Source organism: Crocodylus siamensis, chromosome 2, assembly GCF_052110815.1.
Source record: "Crocodylus siamensis isolate JL-2025a chromosome 2, ASM5211081v1, whole genome shotgun sequence".
In the NCBI taxonomy this organism is placed as follows: domain Eukaryota; kingdom Metazoa; phylum Chordata; order Crocodylia; family Crocodylidae; genus Crocodylus; species Crocodylus siamensis.
The window spans coordinates 47,566,614-47,592,266 of record NC_143396.1 but is presented as its reverse complement, the minus strand read 5'-3'; the positions used below and the strand labels follow the sequence as shown (position 1 = coordinate 47,592,266).

General features: G+C 42.0%; 1 protein-coding gene across 5 annotated transcripts in view; it reads right to left on the bottom strand.

Annotated features, from left to right (window-relative positions):
- The window catches only part of KLHL5 (kelch like family member 5), a 142,917-nt gene that overhangs the window by 27,582 nt on the left and 89,682 nt on the right, over positions 1-25,653 (bottom strand). For all 5 annotated transcript variants that reach the window (XM_090035763.1, XM_090035765.1, XM_090035764.1 and 2 more), the window contains 3 exons: positions 19,382-19,518; positions 18,649-18,845; positions 5,296-5,508 (listed from right to left, as the gene is read on the bottom strand). In XM_090035763.1, the coding sequence (XP_089891889.1) occupies positions 5,296-5,508; positions 18,649-18,845; positions 19,382-19,518 (547 nt within the window). The remainder of the gene's footprint in view (positions 1-5,295; positions 5,509-18,648; positions 18,846-19,381; positions 19,519-25,653) is intronic.

The window sequence follows — 25,653 nt, the reverse complement described above, 5'->3', positions numbered from 1 at the left end:
GGGTGGGGCAGGAGGCAGAAGCCAGAGGAAGGTGGGGAGCCCAGAGATTCTGGCTGCCGTTGCAGCTGGAGTAACGGGAAGCAGTGGCTGGGCAGAAGCAACTTAACCCCTCACAGGCCACATGCAGGCTGTGGGTCACCAGTTACCGGGGTGGACAAAACGCGGTCCGTGGGCCAGATGCGGACCACCAGACCATTCTATCCAGGCCATGGGGCCCCTAAAAAATTTAGAAAATTAATATTTATCTGCCCCTGGCTGCCTGTCATGTGGCTCTTGCTGGCTTGCCAAAACTCAGTAAGTGTCCTTCCGCCCGAAATAATTGCCCACCCGATTATGGACAGCCTTGCTTTGAAACACTGAAAAAAAAAGGGGTTTTGAGTTCTTCTTATCTTAATGAATGATCCCTACTCATTATTCCAAAGGAAGACAAACACCTTCCCCCATCATCACTGACAATATAGCCAGAGGAAAATATCTCTTGATTTCAAATTTGTCTTTCACATTAGAGCAACAGAACCACAGGACTAGAAGACTGTCAAGGTTCACTTACTCTAATCCCCTGAACAAATGTGGGATGTGTTATTCCGGACAAATGCCTATCCAAACCTCTTCTTAAAAACTTCCAATAACAGAGATTCCACAATTTCTCTACATCAGGGGTTGGCAGCCTTTCCCTGGCAGAGGCCAGAGCTTGGGACCCAGCCATCACTTTGGGTCATAAGCCTCTGCACCCTGTGTCAGATCACATCAGTGCGCCAGACTGGACTGCCTCATGTGCCAGATTTGGCCCAGGTGCTATAAGTTACAAATCCCTGCCCTAAACAGAGGGTGTACCTACACAACATGCTAAAAGCACAGTAAACTAATTCTACTGTGTATTAGTGTGTCACTGTGAAAGCTATGCTAATGCAAAGCAATATTAATCTACTGTGCATTAGCATCATGTAAAAAATGTATGCCAACGCTTATGGCACATTAAGTTAGTACCTGTAATAATGGGTTATGGTGCATTAATGCACATGTAGATGTGCCCAGTTTGTTCCATTGTTCTAGTGTCACAACAATAAAGAAGTTTCTTTTGAGATTTAATCTAAATCTAATTTGTCGAAGTTTAAACACACTACTTTGTGTTCTGCACTCCATGGCAAGGGAGAAAAGTTGTTCTCTCTTTGCTTTATGGCAGCCTTTCAAATATTTGAAAACTACTTTCATGATTATCATGAAACTGCATATGTGGCTCAACAATCATCATTGCTCCAGCAATACATCTAATCTAGTGGTATTAAAATCATTGCAGCCATGGACTGGAAACTTCAAAATATGTTTTAGTCCTGCAACTCATATGCTCAAATGTATAGATTTCTCTTTTGATAAAGTGAATAGATTCCTGTAACCATAGGGCACTAATATCAGTTGTGGGGTATGAGAAGGAAGAGAACTGTACCTTGCCCACCCCTGTGTTAGCCCCTAACAGGTGCCACTCTGCTCAGCCTTCTGCCGAGACTACTGTAGCATTCCATAATGAAAGTTTAATACTTGGCTTTTACACAATATTCATGAGCAGCAAATGTATTGTTTAAAAAAAAATCAAATTGAAAGCCAATGTCTATTTTATCCGTAAGAAGGAACAAAACTTGCTTTGATTTTTATCACTGTCACTTGAAAGACAGCTCCCTGAGCCTTTTTTTTTTGGACAAAGCTGTGGTTGCTACTTTGATAACCTTAAACTACCATTTCATTATTAAAAAATGGGTATACCTAAAGTTCTAGTGTTATAAATGTCAGAATGCCTTCCATTTATTTATGTGTATTAGCGTCAGTGTTTCAATACTGCCTTTCATTTGGCACTTTGGTCCTGTTTGGCGCACTGTTCCTGAACTTAAAATAACTAGATATAATTCCATGTATATTTCTGCAAAAACCTTTTAATTAACTGAACATATGATGTGAATTCAAGCTGATCACATCTACAACACTGTCAAATACTGCATCCTTCCAGAAAAAGATTTCAGGAGTACACATTAAAATATGCTTTCTTGTATTCCAGTACTAGTGAGAAGCAATACCAAGGTAATCCTCAACCAGCAACGCTTTACCTTTGATGGGTGGATGTGGGAGAGAAATTCTAAATCAACATAGATCAATATTTCTTGTAAAACTATATTTGTAATTTGGAAATGCAACTTATCTGCTCACCCCAATAAAGAACTCTGAAGGAGCTGGGATTTATCATAGCATGAGGCTTAGCTCTACGAGAATAATTCTAACTAAAAAGTAAATAACTTCTAAAGCTATCTGTAAGCAGAAAATAGTGTGTTTTTGTGAATGAGCCTGCTGCATTGTAAATCTCTGTAAATAAATGCTCCCCATTACAACAACTTAAGAATTGACTTATTACATGAATCCAAAGTTTCCAAGGGTTTTATTATTTCTGTAGATCCTTGCACCAAATTTCAATACATTAACATTATAATCACATCTGAAAAACGGATGCAGAGGAATGTTATGAGGTTGCTATAATTTGAAATAATCTTATAAAGCTGTTAAAAAAGAATATCAGAAAAGAAAACTGTCTAAAGCACTAAGTGCTTCCGAGAAAAAGGAAGCTGAATTTCTCACAACTATAAATGCAGTTAATCGACATTTTGGTACAATTTCAAAGACCGCATAATAGCCACTGGCACTTAGCAAACATTTAATATACATAATCAACCATATCACAAGCCTCTCTCTGCAACATCAAAACGATGCCTGAGATGCTGATTTCGTCAATAAGCAGATATACCAGAACAGAGAATGCTAGCTTTAAAGAAATTATTATAAATACAACTGATGAAACCAAGCTCCTATTACAGTTTTTCTACCTCTGCCTCTAAATCCTATAATACTTCTCCATGATTTCTTTAAGTGTATATGAATCTAATAGTCCTCAAAATCTCTACCTACAATGTTATTGATTTTAGTGACCTCTCCAATTTTCTGGTTTCCTTTCTTCCAAATAGCTTCCATTCTTCTAGCATAAAATTAGAAATATTTTCATTATATCGTATTGTGTCTGCTGAAAAGTGTGTCACATTGCCTAATGATGTGTGATCATGTAATGAAACACCATACTGTAATTACTGGTGGTCAGATGTAATAGTATTATTGGAGTTTCAACAAAATTTCTTGACTGCATTGTACATAATGTTAATTCCTTTTGAAGGATGAAATTCTATTTTGTTTTAAAATACTTTCATTTTAAAGAGTTTTTCTAAAAGTAAAGAAATACAAAGTGACAGAATCATGGAATGCAAGTATAGATGTGAAAAAAGGTGGGAGACAGAACAGCGATTGCAATCTGGTATTGTTTTGCTGTTTTAACCTGAAAGTCTCCTAACTAATTCCCGGTTCAGACTAACTTCACATAATTATGTATTTATATATTAATTTCTGTAGTGTCTATTTCCAAGAATGGTTTCAATTAGAGAAGATGGAAAGAAACAAAAAGAATAAATAAGCAGTTAAATACTGAACAACAAATAACAACTTCCTGCAGGTCAATCGGCTCAGACTTCAATATGTTCCTAAACAAAGTAAATGACAAAGTCAGCGATGCCACTGAGAATATTTCCATTGCATATGGAGTAGTCAAATACAAGTACCCACAGGAAATACTTTCTATCCAATCTCTCCTACCAGGAAGAGGGTGTAGGGTGAAAGGCAAAAAGAGACCCAATGAAGCTTTCATTATGATCTCATGACAGAAGTGCAGCTCTCAGATGTAATTCAGAACCTTTTCTGCAAAGTGTTCTGAGTTGCACCGTTACCCCAGACAAAACAGAAGTTCGCTGTTGGTTCCTGGGGGGTGGGGAATCTAGCTGTGGGCTCATAGCAATGGCCACTCTGTCAGTGGTGGCTGCTTTCAGAATGAGAGTGGGGAAAGGCAGTGGAGGGAGCTCTGAAGAGTGAGGTGGGTGAACTGGAGCCCTGCCCACCTTGGGCAGGCTCCAAAACACCCACCCCACCCTTGGGGGGTAGAATAAAACCCCCCAACCTGAACTCCCTCTGCTCCCTTTCCTCCCTCCTATTCTGAAAACACTGACAGGCTGGGACCTCCACAGACACAAGTTACAGAAGATGGCACATTTTGAAACATTTTCATCTGATACCCCATGCAATGAGAGATCATATTTTCACCCTATCAGCCATTTTTGAAGCTGTCTACAGCCATGCACTTTTGTTTGGTTGCAGCTATAAACTACTTTCTGTGGTCAGATCAGGCAAAAATTGTCACTTTTGTCCACACCCTTAGTTTTTTCACCCTAGAATGTGGACAAGCCTTTCATTACCTCACAAGGCCGTTGAAAGTTTTCAGTTTTTAAAGCCCTTTCACCTGATATAAAGTGCTATTATATAAACAACAGGGTAAGGAGATCAAGCATGGATTATCTGTACAACACCACGGCAGAACACTAACACAGGACTATAATGTACTACAACTTATTGATAAGAGCAATTATACCAAGGAGTCCAGAGCACCTGGCGTTCTCATCCACTGGAATACAAACAGAGACAAAATCCTACCTAACTGAAAGAACTATAAATAGCAGTAGGACAATAGAATAAGCTGCCCAAGTAAATTCTGGAATCTTCTTCACTAGAGATTTTCAAGAAAAGGCTGGAAAAGCATTTGTCTGGCATGTTTAGGAATAGCACATCCTACAGTTATGCAAGAAATTGGACTAGCTGACATTTAATACTCTCTTCCAACCATACAGTTCTATGATTCTCTATAAAGGGGCATACGGAGTCCAAAAAGGAGAATAAATGGAGAAAACAGTTCAAGATAACTTTCTAATTCTATACTTCCCAGATCTCTAAGTGAGTTTTGACGATGGACAGAAGTTCATTAAAAAAATAAATGGTATAATTCCCATAAATATGATGCTTAAGAGGCACTTATATTCCTGAAACCATGTACTTACCAATACCATACCAATAAGATGTGCAAAACATTTTTCTCAGATGTTTGAAATTGAAACAAAATGTTCCTGTTTACTTAAGTTTTTGCCTCATTCTTATATGATTCTGACTGATCTCATCTTCATGTTGTAAAATCCTGCAGTTCATCCAGGAACAGTCACTGACCTTATAATGCAGGAATATTCTGCAACGTGACTATGTATTTATTTTTCTAAGGAGTCAAATCGCTATATAATTCTATGAAAGCTTCGGCATAGACTGTAGGAGCTTGTCCATTAAAAAAGGATATAATTTAGGGGAGGAAAGTATTTTGTATTTGTAATAATTTACCTGTGGAGCAAGCAAAGGCAGCCTAATGTAAGCCAACAGCTTACTAAGATCCTTCCTTCTCTGTTCCAAATCATGTCGAACCCATGTAAGGAGTGCATTCAGTATAGTTTCTTCATTAGGAATATTCATATCATCACTTGCTAAGAGCTTTGCAATTTCAGTGGCTGGCAATAATAGAAACTCCTGGTTTCTAATAACTTCCATGAAATTTTCCTGAAAAAGGAAAAAAAAAAAAAAAGGGAAAACTGAAGATAGTTGAATAGGCCACTATTGCTTACTGTTGCCACAGAGTTCATGGAGATGCACAATATGCTGACATGCTGATTTTGCTAAGAAGAGTGTGCATCAGATTGCAATAATGGACACAGCTAAGAGAATGTATTGCATCAATTGAAATAATGAAACTATCTTTGACATTATCAAATTATTTTTATGTTATGCAAGCCAAACAGAACTGAACGAGGTAGAACAGTGGAATGAAGGTATGAAGGACTGTAATACTGTAACACAATATCTGATTAATAACAACCACTTTTGAGAAGACCCAGTTCTTGAACACTTCAACTAGGTCATTTCATATAGCCTATTCTTATTTCAGGATAATAAGAATCACAGTATAAAATATTTGTGAGCATTATGTCCAACCAGTAGCATTTTTAGAATATTTTGTAGAAATTCAAACTCACATTAAAACACAGACGCATATATCTGGCAAGCCTGAAGACTAATTCAGGAGTAATTGGAAAGGGCCCTCCCATGCACACGAAGTAAGAGAGCATAAAATGAGAAATGAGTCTCAATTACAACATGGGCTGCCCCTGGGGCAGCACAGCTCCATACTACCTTGTAGAAACTTCATAACTGAGTCCTAAACAAGTAGGCAGAAAGCAGTTGAAGCTTAGAAAACATCTAACACAAGCTTTTAGGAAATCTTACTCCCAAAATTAACTGAAATTGACTTGGCTAGGCAAGTATATGTACATTGAGAATCGACTAAAGTATTTTGATGGTAAAATTAAAAGCCAAAACATATACAAAGATGAGGTTACTGCGAAGGGATCAGTGTTAAGATCTGACCTCTTCAGCATCTTTATTAATAATATGGAACAAACAAACTCACTGTTAATGAAACCCATGAAAGATACTTATTGGGGAGACTCTGCAACACTGAGAAATACAAGTAAACATATTAGAGTAAAATTTTCAGTAACTTGAACTAGATTAACAAAAGGGAGAAACGTAAAAGCAGAAGAGATATTATCTATTGCTGAAAAAGGCTATGCAAAACATAGATGAATTTATTATACAAAATAGCAACAAAAATTAACAGTATAGTTTTGGACTGCATACTGGGTGGATGTAATTTCACAGTCCTCCTTTTACAAGACTTTGGTATCACAATACATTAATACAGAATTCTGTTCAGCATACCCTGCTATTGGAAAGAGACTGACAAATTAAACTGGTCTACGGAAATGGAAAATATCAAAAGACTGGACAGGCTGACTTATGGTGAAATACCAAACAAGTTAAATGTATATAGAATGGCTCTAAATGCGTCTAAAACATGCATAGTGTGGCACAATTTCCTCCAAATATGTGCAGAGATTTAAAGACAGGTAAGCTGAGTTTAGGGTCCTACAAGGAGATACATGTGGCTGGAAAGTGAAAGAATTGGGAAAGAGGAAGGGAAAGTTAAGATATTCAGTTAAGCTGAATATCTAAAAAAAATCTAAACAATGTCATTAAGCTATAAAGTAGTCTCTTCAAGGTGGAAGCAATAACTAAGCAGGTCTTTTCTTCTTTAAAGCACACTTAAAGCTGCAACAATAAAATTAGGACCCTGAGCTAACATATTGTTCATTAAAACCAGCAAAATACTAATCTTCAATACATGCTCTTTTAGAATTTTTACTCCAAAATTGGTCAATATTTTGGAGGCAGAACTAAGATCTAAAATACATTAGCAAAATTTGAGGGTTTCCACTTGCAATATATAGAAGTTCAGTCTTCATTGGGTTCATTGGTTTCACTGTCCTTTTTTGGCTGATACTTCATCCCAAAAGATATGCAAGTTAAAGTTTTCTCAGTTCTTTGTTCTTAGCTTTGACTGTACAGGCACAGTGAGCACAAATAAAAAGAAAAAGCAACATTTACCACCTTAGGCTTTAAACTTTTTCCCTATGCTTTGGGGAAAAATAACTTTGACTAACTATTTTAACTTGTAGCTACTAGCATTATGACTTTAGGATCTTGTACCACAGATTAATTAACTTACTTTGCTATTTCTATAATTTCATAACTTAGACATTCATGGATCTTCTTTTGGAAGGTTTTCCCTATTTAAGCTTCTTCAAGAAAACAGGCTTTCTACCTAAAACAGATACTGAAGAAGTAGAAATAGGGAAACAAAAATAGTTTTGTGTTGTTTATTGTAGAAAATCACTGTCTTTTAGGGACAAGTCTAATTTCCTCTTGATCTTGTTCTATTTCTACAGTGAAGAGGCTCCTTTTTATCACAATGATAACATTTTCCTTGGAAAGAGCCATTCTTAGTTGTATGCTTGGGAATTTTATTTATCAAAATCTGATAGTTTATTTTCCTCCTTAGATTAAGAGGAAAATAAGACAAAAAGGAGTCAATATGTCTCATAATATTCTTAACCTCTTCCCTAGTCTTTGCTTTTATTGTTCTTTCTTATGGTACTTCCCTGCACAGGAACCCAGTGGCTATGTCTACATGAGATGCTGACTGCGCAGTCTTTACTGCATGGTCATTTAATACTTGTATAAACTAGTAGTAATTGACTGCAAAGTTATTTGTTTATACAAGTACTAAATAACCAGAGTTACTGAGCAGTAGTGTCACTAAACAGCTTTTAAGTGACACTGACTGTGCAGTAGCCTGTTACTACTGTACAGCAGCATCACATCACGGTTCCTGCCATGCGATGCTAATGCACAGTAGTAACGAGCTACTGCACACTCTTACTGACATGCTGGTCTCATCTAGATGCAACCAGGATTTTGGAGAATGATTAAGTGCATTTTTATGGCCTTGAAAAAAGAACTTCTCTCCCCAACCCTTGGTTTCTCATGAAGCTGAAAACTGTTACTGAACAAATAACAGCTAAAAGACCATATAATAGGAGAAGATGTTCACTGTACAAGACTTTGCACTAGTGGGAAGCCAAAACTACACCAACTGCTGCAAAAGGGGAGGGTGCTATTTCTTTCCCTACCCAAGAGTTTAATTTTTCAGTATAGCCAGTTAGCAGGTTTCTTTAAAAAACAGTGAATCCCTCTTCTAGGTGTTGAAAAAGAGATGGTATCTTTTACCTCTGGTTCTTTGTCCAAAACCATGCTGTCCCAAGTTGCCATGGTCTTTGCTGTTCTATCCTTCCCTAATCTGAAAGAAGTGAGTTTGAGCATTCCCCCCTCTACCCTTCCCACCAGCTTCCTGATTACTGTGAATGGGTTAAGTCTGTCTCCATGCTTCTGGGTTTTTTTTTTATTATTTCTCCTCATAAATCACTAGTAAATGTCATTGCTGCTGCTTATGGATCTCTTGAGTTGCAAAGTGAATTTGATCCAATTCTTCTAATGATTTTGCCACTGACAAAATTATTCACATTTCAACTCTCTTAAAAGCTTAAAAAGCTCTTTGTTGCAGCAGAGATTCCGAAACCAGACTCAGAAATTAAAGCAATTTCATAGTTGCTTCATTTTTGAGGTTATAAGGCAAATGCTTAGAATGCTAAGAATTTTTCGTTAAAAAAAAATGATGTGTTGAAGTTGAAGCCTCTACCTAGGAAGACTTCCTCTGTAATGCTATGGGTTAGTGGATATTAAAAGCCCTGAAAGCAGCATGGCCCTTGTTACCTTTCTGCATAAAAATATTCCTTAAAAAAATGTTTGTAATAGGTACGCTGATATATTGGTTTGATATTGGATTGATATACAGAAAACTGGCTGTATCGAATATCGGCCTGATGGGGCCGATAATTTGGCTGATAAATGCCTGTGCTGCGTGCAGCTGCAGCTGCAGCACAGCACTCAGGCAGCGAGAAGCACAGCTGGCAGTGTGGAGATCTGCCTCCAGCTGGTAAATCTGGTGTGGTGGAAGGAGCGGGAGTAAGGGGCAGGGGGGCACATCAACTCCCCTGCAGTGAGGAAGAAGGCAGGGGCAGGAACAGGTGTTGCCCAGATGGGGCAGAGTGGGGCACAGGACAGACCTGCAGCTCATCAAGTTGGCTCCCACCCTGTTGCCTTGCACCCTGGGAGGGGGAAGGGGGGTGTGTGCACCTGGATCTTTGTGGGGCAGGGCAGGGCTTGGAGTGGGCGCTGGCAGCACTGGAAGGATGCTGCATCCACCCTAAATTTCACTGCTGCTCCATTCCCAGAGCTGCAGCTGCCAGCCACCCAGTGTAGCCCTGGCTCAATTCCCTACCTCCCTGCATGCACCGGGAAGAGCTGGGGCTGCTCCAGGTGGCTGGCAGCAGCGGCGCTGGGAGTGGAGCAGCAGTGAAATTTGGGGTGGATGCAGCATCCTCTCAGCACTGCTGACACCTGCTCTGAGCCCAGACCCCACCAAGAGGAGTCCTGCACAGCTCTGGCTGCAGCCTGTCCTGCCCCATGTGGATCTGGGGGGCATACGCTCCCGCCCTGAGGTGCAAGCAGCAGTGGGAAACCCCCCCCCCCATGAGTTGCACCTCTGGCCCACCCGCCCAGGCAGCGCCTGTCTCTGCCCCTTCCCTTACCGCAGGGGCATTGATCTGCACCCCACCATGCCCCTTCCCTCCTTCCTCCACTTCCACCATACTGGACTTACCAGCTGGAGGCAGCTGCACTGGAAATCAGATCAGTATCAGCCAATATGTCTCCTTAAATAATTGGCCCCAAAAATCTCTTATCAGTGCACCCCTACTACATTTTTTTTTGTAAGAAAAGAAGGCTAAGTATCACTACCAATTGTTCTCAAATGAGCAACAACAAAAATGATATATCTCTTGATGTACTCAACACCTACTGGAAAGGGCACAAAACTGAAAGTCCAGCATTCTGGGCCTCCATTCCGTCTCTTACTTGACTTGAAATCCTGGCCTTAACTTCTCTATTACCATTTTACAGATGGGAAGCAGAGGCACAAATATATCAATCTATTTAAACTATTTCACAATCAACAGACAAGACCACCTTATTTTTGGAATAATTAGTTAATGACACTGATTGACTCCTACCAATTTGCAACAGTGATCTTTTAATTCCTCAACAAAAAGTAAAGGAGTTATATTATACTCAACCAGAGACGAGATGACATATCATCTTGATGCATCTTGAGATATCAATTTTAATGGAGAGGACATGATTCTAATCCTCAAGATTACAATGAATTCTTCAGTTTGTCACTTGTACTTGCAATGTAGGATAACCTCACCATATGTTAGGAAGATAGTTGGAAGTGTAAAAGGCTGCCTTAGGGGAAAAAAACAAATCATAAAAGTACCAGAAATGAGGGCACTGGCATAAAACACTATTTTCTATTAAAACACATTAAGATACTTAAATTAAGCTTCTGGCTAGTCCAGCAACACCCCTAAATTTGTAGACATATAGCTCATTATGTTGTATTTTCAAAATAAGGTAATTTTTTTGATGTGAAAGGTAAATTAGTTACATTTGTACAAACAAGCCTGATAAATCAGGGACCTGGGTTTTCCATTTCCCACAGAAAAATAGAGAAAAACAGAGATTTTCCCTTTTCATAGTTTCATAGTTTGTAGGGTCAAAGGACCTGAGCAGATCGTTAAGTCTGACCCCCTGCCTTGGCAGGAAAAAGTACTGGGGACAAATGACCCCAGCAAGGTGTTTGTATAGCCCTGTCTTCAAGACCCCCAGGGTAGGAGCTAGCACCACTTCTATTGGAAGTTGGTTCCAGATCCTAGCCACCCTGACTGTGAAGTAGCGCCTCCTGATGTGTAGTCTGAATCTACCCTGTGCCAGCTTGTGACCATTATTTCTAGTCACTCCTGGTAGTGCTTGGGGGAACAGAGACTCCCCCAATGCCTGCTGGTCCCCTCTGACTAGTTTGTAACAGGCCGCTAGATCTGCCCTCAGCCTTCTCTTGTGGAAGCTGAACAGGTTCAGGTCCCTGAGCCTCTCCTCATAGGGCCTGCCCTGCTGTCCCCTGATCATGCAAGTGGCCCTCCTCTGGACCCTCTCCATGTTGCCCACATCCCTCTTGAATTGCGGCGCCCAGAACTGGATGCAGTACTCCAACTGTGGCCTGACCAGTGTCGCATAGAGGGGGAGGATCACCTCCTTGGACCTGCTTGAGATGCATCTGTGGATGCTTGACAAGGTGCGGCTGGCCTTCCTGACTGCATCCCCACACTGCCTGCCCATGTTCATCTTGGCATCAATGACAACTCCAAGATCCTTTTCTGCCTCTGCACTGATGAGAAGGGAGTTCCCCAACCTGTAGGTATGGTGCTGGTTCTTCCTCCCCAGGTGCATCACCTTGCATTTGTCAGTGTTGAAACCCATCCTGTTCTCATCCACCCACCCCAGTAACCCGTCTAGGTCTGATTGCAGCCTATTCCTCCCTTCTAGCATGCCCACATCCCCTCACATCTTGGTGTCACCAGCAAATTTGAACAGGGTGCTTTTTACCCCCTTGTCCAAGTCATTGATGAAGATGTTGAACAGTGCGGGCCCGAGGATCGAGCCCTGGGGGACCCCACTGCCCACATCCCTCCAGGTTGAAAATGACCCATCCACCACCACTCTCTGGGTGCTGCCTCCCATCCAGTTGGCGACCCATTTGACTGTATAGGTGTCGATACCACAGTCCCCCAGTTTTTTAATGAGAATGGGGTGAGAGACAGTGTCGAAAGCCTTCTGAAAGTCCAGAAAGACTATGTCCACTGCTACCCCTGCATCTAAGGATTTGGTGACCTGGTCATAGAAGGCCACCAGGTTCGTCTGACAGGACCTGCCACTGATGAACCCGTGTTGGTTGCCCCTAAGCATAATCTCCCCTGCTGGCCCCTCCTGGACATGTGCCAGGATAGTTCTCTCAAAAAGCTTACCCAGGATCAAGGTTAGACTAACTGGCCTATAGTTTCCTGGGTCCTCCTTCCTCCCGTTTTTGAAGATGGGAACCACATTGGCCCTCTTCCTCCTTTTGCTGGAGGAAAACATGGATTTCTCATTTTATAGGAGAAAACCGCACGTTTCAGTTTTGCAAAGAACTCTGTTCCAGCTTGCAGAGGGCTGGGAGGGAGCAGGAGGAGGAAAGTCAGGCAGGGGGCACCATGTGCATGTATATACTCATGGCTGCCAGGCAGCCTGGAGAGCAGCTCCTGCAGGTAAGTGGGGGCGGAGATTGAGGCCACCAGAGGGAGGAGTTGGGTAGGGCTGGGGTTGAGGCTCCCCAGCCAGGTGGCGTGTGGGGCTTGGGCCCCAGGCCATAACATGCAGCTACAGGCCCTCAGTGGACAGCAGGATGGGGTTGCTGGTGGCTCATTTGGGGGGCGAGGGGTGGGGCTGGCTCCCTCACTGCTGCACGCACTCCATGGGGGAAGGGAGACCCATGCCCCACAGATCTGTATGTGGGGTGGGGGCAGGTGTGTGCTGTAGGATTGGACTCCCCACCCTACTTTTCTCCCTTGTGGCCTCTATAGCCCAGGAGGTGCAACCTGGAGCTGCAGGGAACAGCAGGGCTGCGCAGTGAAGTTCCTTGCTGCTGCTGGGGATGCACCGACAGGGCAGCATGGAGCTCGCAGTAGCAAGCAGCTTTGTGCGGCCCTGCTCTGCCCTGCAGCACCGGGTTGCACTTACTGGGCTACAGAGGCCCTGGGGGAGGGCAGGAGCCCAAGGTCGCAGCAGGGAGCCCACCCTACCCCTGCCCTGTACACAGATCTGGGGGGCACAGGTCTCCCCTGCCCCCTGAGGAGTGTGTGCAGTGGCGGGGAGACAGCCCCACCCCTCACCTGAGTCTGCAGCAGGCAGTGGGGCTGGGAGACTTGGGCTCCATGCTCCACTCAGATGCCACAGCTGCCACATCCTATTAGGGGCAGGGGGCTGAGGACCCGGGTCCCTGGCTCCATAGCCCTGGCAGATGGGAGCCCCTTCGGGCAGGGCTGGGGACGGCAGGGGGGAGTAAAGAGGCACCAGCAGGGCCATGGAGGCTGGGGGCGCGGGGTGAGGGAACTTTCATTTTAATCACAGTTTTGGGGGTTTTAATTAGAGAATTTGCAAATTTTTTATCAGGGAAAACCAAGATTCCTTTTGATAATGGCATTTTATATACCTAGTCCATAAAAATCAGGCCCACAATGTCTGTTTAAAAGCTATTATGTCCACCACTTGCCACTTTCAAAATGTTGGCACGTTTCGCTCCTTAGATCCTAAGTATTTTTCAGGCATTGTCATGTTTTTACAAGGTCACAAAATTGACTGACTTTGATAATAACCTTGAAGATTTTTCTTACTCTTCTTCAGAGTAGTTTATTGACTGTCAGAGCATACCATTAAATTATGAAACAGTCATGTTCTTTTAGCACAAGAGCTACATACATACTTTTAATCTGAACTATCGTATTCAAATCCATTTTACTTTTATTTATACTTGACAATACTACACTGACTGAAACTATGCCAATGCTTTTAAGTGACACTAATGGACACTGTTGAGATGGAGAAAGTCTATTATTGGAGTTGGGTCCACTGAGATTATTCACTGATGGATTTTTTATTCTGAGAAAATGGCCATTTCAACTCAACGTATAAAATTTTTTTAAGTGCAAATTGAGTAGCTTATCAAAAAACTTATGGTTACATACAGAGCTTTTCGATAGGAGAAGTTTAAAACGGAGTAGCTGTTTTAACTGAAGGAACACAATTGCATGGTGAACTGTTCCCAACATCAGACAAAAAAAGAAAAAGCAGCAAAACTAAGGAAGTAAATATATTTAAGTTAAAATATAACTATATTGTTTATTTAGCTCAAATTTCAGGGACTGGAAAATAGTATGGAAAAAACCTACAGATATTCTTTAGTTTCCATCATTATAACATAAACCATGGTAATTTGTAACAGTATAAGCATAAATCATGTCTCTTAAACAACAGAATTTACAGAAACTATAGTATGCTTAACCCTTTTGCTCTGCTGTTTTTAATGGATGAGCATCAAGTGGCTAGTATTAGTATTAACATTTTTCTTCTTTCAAAAAGCTTTTAAAACAAATGAAATTACTCAGAGATTTATTTTAATTGAAGACTCAATCGGACTATAGATTGCTATGCAGTTTCCATAGCAACATTAGTTTCAAACCAAAAGAGCTACTTCTGTATTACTCATTATTACTAAAATTCAATTTCATGTCTCTGTTGGAACTAAGCAACATTAAAAAAAGCCTTAGGAAGAATCCATCGAGCACAACTAATTAGTTTTGAAAATGGGTTTTTAAATCCATCTAATTTAAATTTTATTCATGTCAAAGCCTTAAAAACAGCAATTGTGGCAATGAAGTAAACAACCATTTTCCTAAAAGGTGTAAAACCATTTTCCTGTGGCCTGAAGAACTTCTTACCAAAAGAAAGATGTGGAGTCCGTTACAAACCAACTTTGAAAAAATGAGACAACGCTGGCTCCACTCTCTCCCAGGCATGGAATACATGGAAGAACAGCTCCTGCCTGGCCATGCAGCAGTGTCCCAGGGCCAGAGATGCATCACCACTGACTGGCTGGGCAGGCCCTGGGAGGGGATGGAGCTGGAGCTGTGCCCGAGAGTAAAGAAGGGGAGGGATCTGGACCAACAGTTTAATGACAACTGTGTGCAGGGCAGAACAGAGCAATGGCACATAGGAGATCAAGTGCTATCATTAATGCTCAGCCTCTTCATATGGTATCCAAAGGCTAAAGTTCGTGTCCCAAAAGCTAGTCAGCAAGGCTGTCATGAGGAGGAGGAAACAGCATAAGTAATTCTAGAAACCCCACGTACAAAGAGGAATTGTCTTGATTGGCCTTATACAGATACATCTCCTGCCCTCCTCACCTAACAACATTGTTTCAAAAGGATACCTCTGAGACAAGAAAGGAGAAAAATATAAAAAAGAGAATGGTGGTTAGGGGATAGAATTTAAGAAAGAGAATTAATTTTCCTGTAAACAGTAACCCTCACTTTCATTGGGAATATTTTTGCATTTAGCCATTTGTGATTCTACCTTAACACATAAATATATTCCTTGATCTTATACTGGTACATAAAAGACACCCTTCCGTTACTAACATGAGAGAATAAAACAAATATCCATTGAGAGATCAATATTAACAAACTATGTGTAACTTGGTAACTTTCAGAATTTGATAAACCCACTCCAGATTTATCAACAAATAGAATAATGCATGTTTATTATAGTAGCATCTCATCTCAAGGCACTGGACCACATGATGGCAATTTAGCTTCTGATCAAAACCAGTAAGAATTGTACCAGTAAGAATTATTTTTTGACAGTCTTGGTACTGTTAAAAAGAATGGCTCATACATATTTTCTTTCAATTTCTTTGGCACATTTATTCTGTCAAAAAGACTACACAAACCAAGTGCCCCACAAACTTACCACACTATCCACCAAAATGGATGTATTCTAGTTACCCTGGCCCAGTGTTAGGCATAAACCCATAAACTCATGCACTTGGGAGTGGTTATTGGTTCATGCTCATCACTGCATTAAAATATACCTTCCTAGAGAAGGTTATAGTGTATGCCAGGCAGGTGTGGTATACTTCACTATGGTACTGTCTAACATGGTCCCATGACAGTATGGGTATGGTCACTAAAACAGCACGTTTAGCAGTTACACTTATTTCAAGAAAAAGATGATCTGCAATCTGTGATTCTTAACAAATCAAGACTCTATTGAGCAAACCATTTAAGTACATACTTAAATTAACATTCAGAAGCTTAAGCCAGCAGTGTTTAACTTTTTCGGCCTGTGGGCCAGATGACTGACACGGGGCCTGCCTGCAGTCTGAAAAAGGCTCTAGGGCCAAGCACCAACCCTTGTGCATCAACCACTGTGTGTTGGGATTGGATCCCAGTGCCCTGGCACTGCACCCTTCTACTGGGATTGGGCCCTGGAGCCCATTGCCACCCACCTTTGGCCCCATGCCAGATTCAGGGCCAGAGGTTCCTCATGGGTCCGGAGATGTGGCAGCAGTGGAACAGTGGCACCACTCTCCCACCACCAAATTTCTGGACTTGTGGAGCCCTGCAGGCCAGATGACAACATTGTGGGCCAGAAGCCAGGGGTTGAGCACTCGCAGTTTAAACCATCCCAATTACTTAAATGTAATAATCCCTCTATCTAACGTTAAGCCCCTGCTTTAAAGATACTGTTCTGAATTATGGCTCATATTTGCTCCATTATTTCCAGTAGCCTGCTCTTACATATTTAACTTTTAAAATCATAGCCTCCTACGTAAATTTAAATAAGCACCTTTTTTCTAAAGTGTGTAACATTTTTCTATTTATTTTTCCATAATTACCAATCAGGATATTAAACACATTATTTTAAAATTCTAAATTAATATAGCTATTTTAGGGGAAAAGCTGAATGGAATAGGGAAAATGCCTCTTCAATATTGTATGGCACACAGCAATTTACAAATAAATAACATTCATTTACAAATAAATAACATCAGTATTTTTAAACAAGCTTCCATCTAAAATACATATATTTGTAACTTTTCATTTCATCTATCAATAAGATTCATAGATGTTAGGGTCAGAAGGGACCTTAATAGAACATCGAGTCTGACCCCCTGCATAGGCAGGAAAGAGTGCCGGGTTCAGGTGACCCCAGCCAGATGCCTATCTAACCTCCTCTTGAAGACCCCCAGGGTAGGGGAGAGCACCACCTCCCTTGGGAGCCCATTGCAGATTTTGGCCACTCTAACCGTGAAGAAGTTCTTCCTAATGTCCAGTCTAAATCTGCTCTCTGCTAGCTTATAGCCATTATTTCTTGTAACCCCCAGGGGCACCTTGTTGAGTAGAGCCTCACCAATTCCCTTCTGCGCCCCCATGATGAATTTATAGGCAGCCACAAGGTCGCCTCTCAACCTTCTCTTGCGGAGGCTGAAGAGGTCCAGGTGCCCTAGTCTCTCCTCGTAGGGCTTGGCCTGCAAGCCCTTAACCATATTAGTGGCTCTTCTCTGGACCCTCTCCAAGTTATCCTCATCCCTCTTGAAGTGTGGCGCCCAAAACTGCACACAGTATTCCAACTGCGGTCTGACTAGTGCCTGACAGAGGGGAAGTAACACCTCCTTGGTTCTGTTTGTCATGCATCTGCTGATGCATGATAAAGTGCAGTTAGCTTTGCACACTGACAACTCATGTTCATCTTGGAGTGCACTAGGACTCTGAGATTCCTTTCCGCTTCTGTGCTACCAAGCAGGACATTTCCTAGGTAGTAGGTGTGCTGGACACTTTTCCTCCCTAGGTGCAGCACTTTGCATTTCTCCTTGTTAAATCACATTCTGTTGTTCTCTGCCCATTGTTTTATGTCCAACCTGTCCAGGTCTGCCTGTTGTTGTTCTCTGCCCTCCAGTGTGTCCACTTCTCCCCACAGTTTTGTATCACCCACAAAAGGTAAAAGTATTGTGTTTATGCTGTCCAGTTGATCATGACATCAAGAAATAAACAAGTTGTGTATAAAGTAGATAATATCACTGGACTCTGAAGAGTCTGCCATTTGAATTGCAGATCTGGGCAACTCCCGTCTGTCTTTGCCCCCTGCTTCCCCCAGTAATATTTGGTTCTCTCTTCACACAGATTTGTAGAGCCTCTTCCACACACTTAGAGGATACCTCCATCGTGTGCTCTTTGCCAGTAAAATTCACTCATTATTCTCTTTAGCTTCCTCCACTGAAAGACTGACTTGTCCTTTGTTTGCAAAGTAAACTGGGCTAATGTGAATTTTTAAAAGTAAAAAAAAAAATGATTATAAGTTAAATTTTAATTGTTTGATTTCAATACTCATAGTATACATAATGTAAGCAATATTATGAGTTATTTTTTGTACATTGTGAAATACTGAGTAGCATTTTCAAAACATAGCGACTTTCAGTCAAGGCGATTTTGAAATTTTTACATGTTACTTTTTTCCTGAAGAGATGGAATACCACCAAAACAGAAAAGAATACTTAATGTCACAGTACATCTAAATAGCTCAGATAACAACAAAAGTTCTCTCAGGGTAAATATTTCTTTTACACTGTTAGATATTCTGCATTTTCCTTGCTACAAAAATCAATGACTGATGATGCTTGAAATAAAGACATACCATGGTATAATTGTGAGCCACTTTGTGCAAGTCAGTGCAACCCTGTGCATCAGCAAAAGAGCGAATTCCAAGGCAATTGGATGGGTGAAGCTGTTTCATTAAGAACTTACAGCATGCTTCTACAACCTGAGAGAGCTGGAGAAGGCAAGCTGTAGATAACAGGCACTCAATGTTATCTTCTTTTAATTCAAGGCGACCTATCAAAATTACAAGACATGATCTAATTATTTATGACAGAATATTGATAGTAATTCCATAAAGAACATGTCCCTAAAAAAAAAATTTTAATACTAAGAAATGGTAAAAGAGGGAACCAATGCCCCAAATGGTAATTTCCCTTGTTTTCATCTTTTGTTAAGCCAGACAAAAACCAGATGCAGCAAAATACCTTTTGCAAACTGCATAACAGAACATAAGACTTGGCAATACCATTCCAAACGAGCTGAAAAATAACTATTTTTTTTTAAGAAGTTAACTTTTATAACAGTGCAAAAGAATAATTAATACAGTACTCCTTTTTCAGACTGGGTGTGTCTGAAATATGTTGACAATCTGTCAGCTAACTACAAAAGTACTGTATCTTGTTAAACTAAGGTACTATATCTTGTTAAACTGCCTCAAATAATGGCAGCAACAGAAGTCTACCAAACATCTGAAATGGAATAATGGAATGAGATGTTCACTTAACAAGTCATTAGACCAACTTTATCATCCTTTTTAAAAACTGTATTACCTGTATACCCATATTGAACCAAAGCCCACAGTGCATTTGGATCTACACCTTCCATCTTGATTTCTTCCTGTCTTGCTTCTCGTACATCATTTGTAAACATTGCTGCAAAGTAGTCCGAAACAGAGGAGAGAACCAACCTAAGTACATATGGGAAGAAAAGGGGGATGGTGAGAGAGAGAGAGCTTAGTCAAGCTGATGTTTGTTAATTTATGCTTCATTATTTTGCCCTTTGAAGGTGCACTGTACTGAGAAAAGGATTTTAAACTTGACAAACTGCTTCATGCTCCAGTTCCTCTCTATGAATAATGAATGCTGTTATTGAAACTACATTTTCTGCTGAGGTAAATGATTTACCCTTTCAGAGCACAGTGACTTTTAATAATCTCCACAGAAACATAATATATAAAAAACAAATACATGGACATTAGATATTGTGCCAAAATAACTGGAAAACACAACTATTTTTATAATTTATTTTAGAAATGTAAAATAAATTACTTGTAAAATCATTTCTAAAAGAAATACTTTATTTTTTTGTCATTGCTGTACACAGATAAACTGATGTGCACAAAGTTGACAGAATTTGACTCCTCAGAGCTGGAGATGATAGAAATCAAAAAAGGCCAGACACAGGTGAGAAGTAGTTAGTACTTTAAGCATACTAATAAGTATAGTAAGTCTTATTATGTAAATATTTAATGCCTTTGTTAAGTATTTTAGATGAGTGGATGTCTACATTAACACTCAACAAGCAGTTCTTTGGATTATAGAAAACACCCAATATGTACAACAATGCTCCTACAAGCATTTTCCAAGAATTTTGGTTTCTCAGGATATGGTTATGTGACTAGAATGAAAGAGGAAGGGAATTCTTACAAACATTAGAATTGATCTGGTACATTTTAGGAAACGGAAAAATAAATATTCTCTGAACTACATAAAGCTGTAGTTTATGAATGTAAAATAATAAATGGCTGATGGGACTAGCAGTTATTTTTCAGAAAAATCATATTTATGTAGCTTTAGCTTGTTCATTGCAACTTCTTCATCCAAGTAAAGTATCAGACTAATCTTTTTTGCCTACCCCTCCAAGGCAACAGAGAAGGGTGAGGATGTACGGAAGAGTTATGTTTAACAAAATTAAGTTGATTGAAATGCAATTTGGCCATAACAAACACAATTTAAGCATTTTAAATGTTTTAGAGGGCATTGTAACAGTATTATATAATCCTGGTAACAAAAATTCCTTTTGCAGTCCATTTTTGATAAACTAGGTTATTCAGTCCCAGAGGATAATTAGAATATTCTGCAAGGGGACTATCCACATGTCCTTTCTAGATATTTTATCTTTTTATTTTAAAGAAATCCTATCTTCAATTTCTGCCTCTTAGGGCGAGGCTCTATGCAGGTTGGGTACAATTAGATGGTAATGTCAACTAGTCAGTAAGGAAGACCTTTCAGTTTGTTTCAATATGCTCCTGCTGGTCGGCTAGTAACCTTTCATCATAGAACTTTGCCTGGGACCATAAAGTTAGATACTCCACCTGAGGAATTCAGTGCTCATTGGGAGAAGTGAAAGGTATTTTAGATGAGCTAGATCTGAATAAGTCTAGCACTCTTGTATTAAAATTCAAAACCAGAAACTGAAAACAAACATTTTACTTAAAAATATTTAACAGGGATAATACAGCAATAGTATTTGGGACTCAATACCAGCAGCTGGCATCCTTGCTGTAGCGGTGGGCTGTGATGACCTGGTTCATATCCAAGGCAGGCAAGTAGTAGGACTCAGCCACCACTGCCAAGGCACAGGCACAGCTCCCCACAGCCCAACTATTCAGTGTGGCACAGCACAGGAGAAACTCCCCACTACCAAAAGGCAAAGCCCCCCGACTCTGTGAGCTTGATCCACCCCACAGGCTGCTGACCCCTGCCCTCTACAGTACAGAAATTGGAGAATAGTGATTGCAGCAATGGCAGAGCCAAAACTTACTGTGCATGCAGACTGGGATAACAATTTAACTAACCTTGTTTGGAGTGTGATTACTCTTATTTTTTCAAAAGATTACAACAAAATATTCTTCTAGCACAGACCTTTGTAAAAGTGGCTACTAACAGCATATCTCACTCCTTTTTCTATACAGTAGGGGTGTCAAAAATATGGCCCATGAAGAAACATCATCCAGCCTGCAGTTAGCCCAGGGGTAGGCAATTAAATTGGGTGGAAGGCCGCTTCCTGAGTTTTGGCAAGCTGTTGAGAGCCTCATGGGTGGCTCTGTCCCTTGACAGGTATCCCGCCCCCTGGTCACCATCTTTGGAGTGGAAGTCCCACCTCCTAACCCCTGACCTTTGACACCAGAAGTCCCTCCCTTTGCCTCCAGAAGTGCTTCTTTCACCAAGGGGTTTTGCCATCTCAGAACCAGAAAAATACTAAATTATAGTCTGTGTCATGGGGCAGGGCGCAGGGGCGGCCGTGATCCCTCTAGCACCCCCCTACCGTGCCAAGTAGGTGATCCAGCACCCTCTTATCTCGCCTGCCATGTCTTTGATGATATCTGGTTCTATATGGGAGGCTGCCTTTGATCCCCTAGTACACGGTGTTATGCTGGAACTATTCTCCGTTCCGTATGGGGTGACTCGGTGCAGCCCAGCCTTAAGGGCTATGCGTGCCTCCAACCTCCCCTTTAGCACGCCCCAAGCCGCGCAGCTGTACCGGATGTTCTCGTGTCATATGCTCGCCCCCACCTGGGGTCGCTCGATACGCGCACTCCCTCTCTCTGGGGTTTCTCCGTACGTGCGCCCAATATACTCGCCCCTCCCAGGCTTCTGTCCCCCTCTTGCCCTTTCCGGGCCTCTAGTCAGGCCGCTATCCACACGTCCGCCCCTCCCCAGGCTTACTCTCGCGCGCCTGCCCCTCTCCGGGACTTCTACCGCATGCTCGCCCTTCTCCGGGACTTAGTGTCAGTAGGGTGCTAGTCACTCACCCTGGAGCCTCTTATTTTAACTTGCCTGCCGGGCTTGTTCTCGCGTCCCAGCTTCTCTCCCGGACTCTTACCGCACGCTTGCTCAGGCTTCCTGTTCCCGTATGCCTGCCTTCTCTAGGGCCTCAGCCGCACTTCTAGCGCTTCTCGCCCTCTGGGCCTATGCGGTGCTTCTAGCACTCTGGGGCTATGCGGCGCTTCTCGTGCCCTTCACCCTCTCTGGGGCCTATACCGCGCTGCGCGCGCTTCTCGCCCTCTCTGGGGCCTATACCGCGCTGCGCGCGCTTCTCGCCCTCTCTGGGGCCTATACCGCGCTGCGCGCGCTTCTCGCCCTCTCTGGGGCCTATACCGCGCTGCCCGCGCTTCTCGCCCTCTCTGGGGCCTATACCGCGCTGCCCGCGCTTCTCGCCCTCTCTGGGGCCTATACCGCGCTGCCCGCGCTTCTCGCCCTCTCTGGGGCCTATACCGCGCTGCCCGTGCTTCTCGCCCTCTCTGGGGCCTATACCGCGCTGCGCGCGCTTCTCGCCCTCTCTGGGGCCTATACCGCGCTGCGCGCGCTTCTCGCCCTCTCTGGGGCCTATACCGCGCTGCGCGCGCTTCTCGCCCTCTCTGGGGCCTATACCGCGCTGCGCGCGCTTCTCGCCCTCTCTGGGGCCTATACCGCGCTGCCCGTGCTTCTCGCCCTCTCTGGGGCCTATACCGCGCTGCGCGCGCTTCTTGCCCTCTCTGGGGCCTATACCGCGCTGCGCGCGCTTCTCGCCCTCTCTGGGGCCTATACCGCGCTGCGCGCGCTTCTCGCCCTCTCTGGGGCCTATACCGCGCTGCCCGCGCTTCTCGCCCTCTCTGGGGCCTATACCGCACTGCCCGCACTCCTTGCCCGCACTTGGGGCTTCCCATGGTTGGGGCTCAGGCGGCCTTAGCCTTACCTGGCAAGTCACCTTGTCTGTAGAGGGAAAACGCAACATTCCAGGAAACTAGCAAATTTTATTAGTATAATATTAAACACAATCAAAACAGACTGGGTTATGGTGAAATAACCAATTTATAATCACACTGCATTCAGATCCAAGCACTAGATTCTGGATGCTTCCAGCCCACTGAGATTGATCAGCAGGCACAGGTAACAAAGCAAGGAACAGAGTCTTTGCAAAGCCACTCTTACATACATACATATACCCCCCCTCCCCCATACAAGAATAATGAAAACCTGCACACAAAAACCTTTCCTCCTCAGCTGTACCATGTGGGTGCCCCATACCAAGCCACATGGCACTTGCTGCACCATATGGGCCCCCTCACTGCACTGCATCATGTTGCACGGGACCCCTCTCCCCTGCTATGGAATACCAGTACTCTCATGCCACAAAGTTTCCCAAGTTCCCTCAAGCTTCTCCAGTCACAGACTACCTCAGCCCTGTGGGTTGTGCTATGTTGCTCCATCTCATCTGCAGGCATGGGGGCAGGCAGTGGAAACAGGAGGATGGGGGAGCCCAGAGATTCCACTTATAGCAGCGGGAAAGTGCAGTACCTGAACTGGGAGTCCAGGGGCCTCAGGTTAGGGGCCAGATGGGGACCATGGGACACCAGCTGGACAGCCCTCAGTTAGAATAAGTTAGTTTCACACGGTCTAAAATGATGCTTTTTTTCCCAGCTAGGACATGACTGTAGAGGATTTTCTTGAGATTTCTGGTAACTCCCAGCAGCTGAGCTATGGACACATGCTGTCCTAAAGGCAGTAGAATCAGCTTGATAAATAATATCAAATTTCTGATTAAAAATGTGTTGTATAATTTTTCTACAAAATTAAGCTCCATACACTTTACCACCACATACCAGGCTGACAGTAGTTCCTGGATGACAAGGGTTTAAGCTGAAAACACTGGCTTTCTGCTTAACCTTGAGCATGTCACTTCAGCTCAGGTTTTCACAACCACCTCTGCCATAGCCCAGCTAATGTCAGAAACAAGTTTTAGTGGGAGTTTTAGCGGGACACAATTTTTTGGGTGTCTGTGTAATTTCAGAGTAATTAAATTCCTTCTAGAAATTTTAAATTAAATTGCTTTTGAAAGTACTGCATGGGCAATACCTTTCAAATTTCTGCACTGATATTTAAGTAGTTTGATTGACTGCAATATTTTAAGCAGAACTGGTGCCTTATCCTCGCTATTGCTCATCTGTAGACTAATTTTCCTTCCCCTCCCCACAATGATAAAGGTTTAGAATTTTTTCAATTGCTTTCTATCTTTAGACGCTTCTTTTCTGTCATATGTATTAACTTAGTTTTAGAATGGATCCTAGGAAATAAGGCAAATGCAAGTTGCAACTACAGCAAACCCTGAAAACATATCAATATCCAAACAGACATAGATGTGTGGAAGAATCAAGCGCATTTGTTATATTTACTATTGCTTTTCTTTCCTTCCTATGCTCATTCATTCTCCCTAATATGCTCACTATGCAGAAGTGAGCAATTTTAGAAATCTGGATTCCTTCTAACCCAAGTTTACAGTTAGCAAAATATGAAAGAAAGACTTGATAGTCAATCTGATTACTTGTGTAAGGGTTATGTTTGTAATTATTCAATATATAATTAAAGGCTATCAGGATATGGTGAATACTGTGCATGTGAGAAATGAAGATATAAGATAAATTACAAGGTAACTAAACAAGAGAAAACACCTTTGCAAAATAAATTTAAAAAATTTAAAATAAATCTCTAGCTGGAAATCTTCACACACAAGGCATACAAAAATTAGTAAGCAGAGTTTAAAATTAAATGTTCTCTTTCTTTGGTCTTCATTTTCCTGGGGAAGATATTTCATACCTTAAAAGTTTAGTTTTACAAGGAATGGGAATTTATAAGATAAAAATGGTAGCTACCTTTGATACACATGAACATTGTAGAAATAAAATGACAGGACCTAGGCTCAAAAAGAAAAAGAAAAAAAAATGAACCAGAGTGGTACCGGCTGAAATGTGGGACTATCATAGACCCTAATCCTGAAAAGGAAACTTAAAAAATAAATAAATGAATCAAACAAGTCCATGGAAAGCACATTATTAAGTAAAATGTAAATCACCATTATAAACCCTCAGAAAAGCACAAACAGGAACCAATTCTGTAGTCCTTTTTATGGGTTTGCAACAAACACTGGGATTTATGAGGAAGCATGTTCACAATGACAAAAACATCCTCTAGAGCAGTGGTCTCCAAAGTGGGGTGCGTGCACCCCAGGGGGTGCGCAAGACGATCCATTGGGGTGCGGGAAGAAAATATTAGAACTATTTATA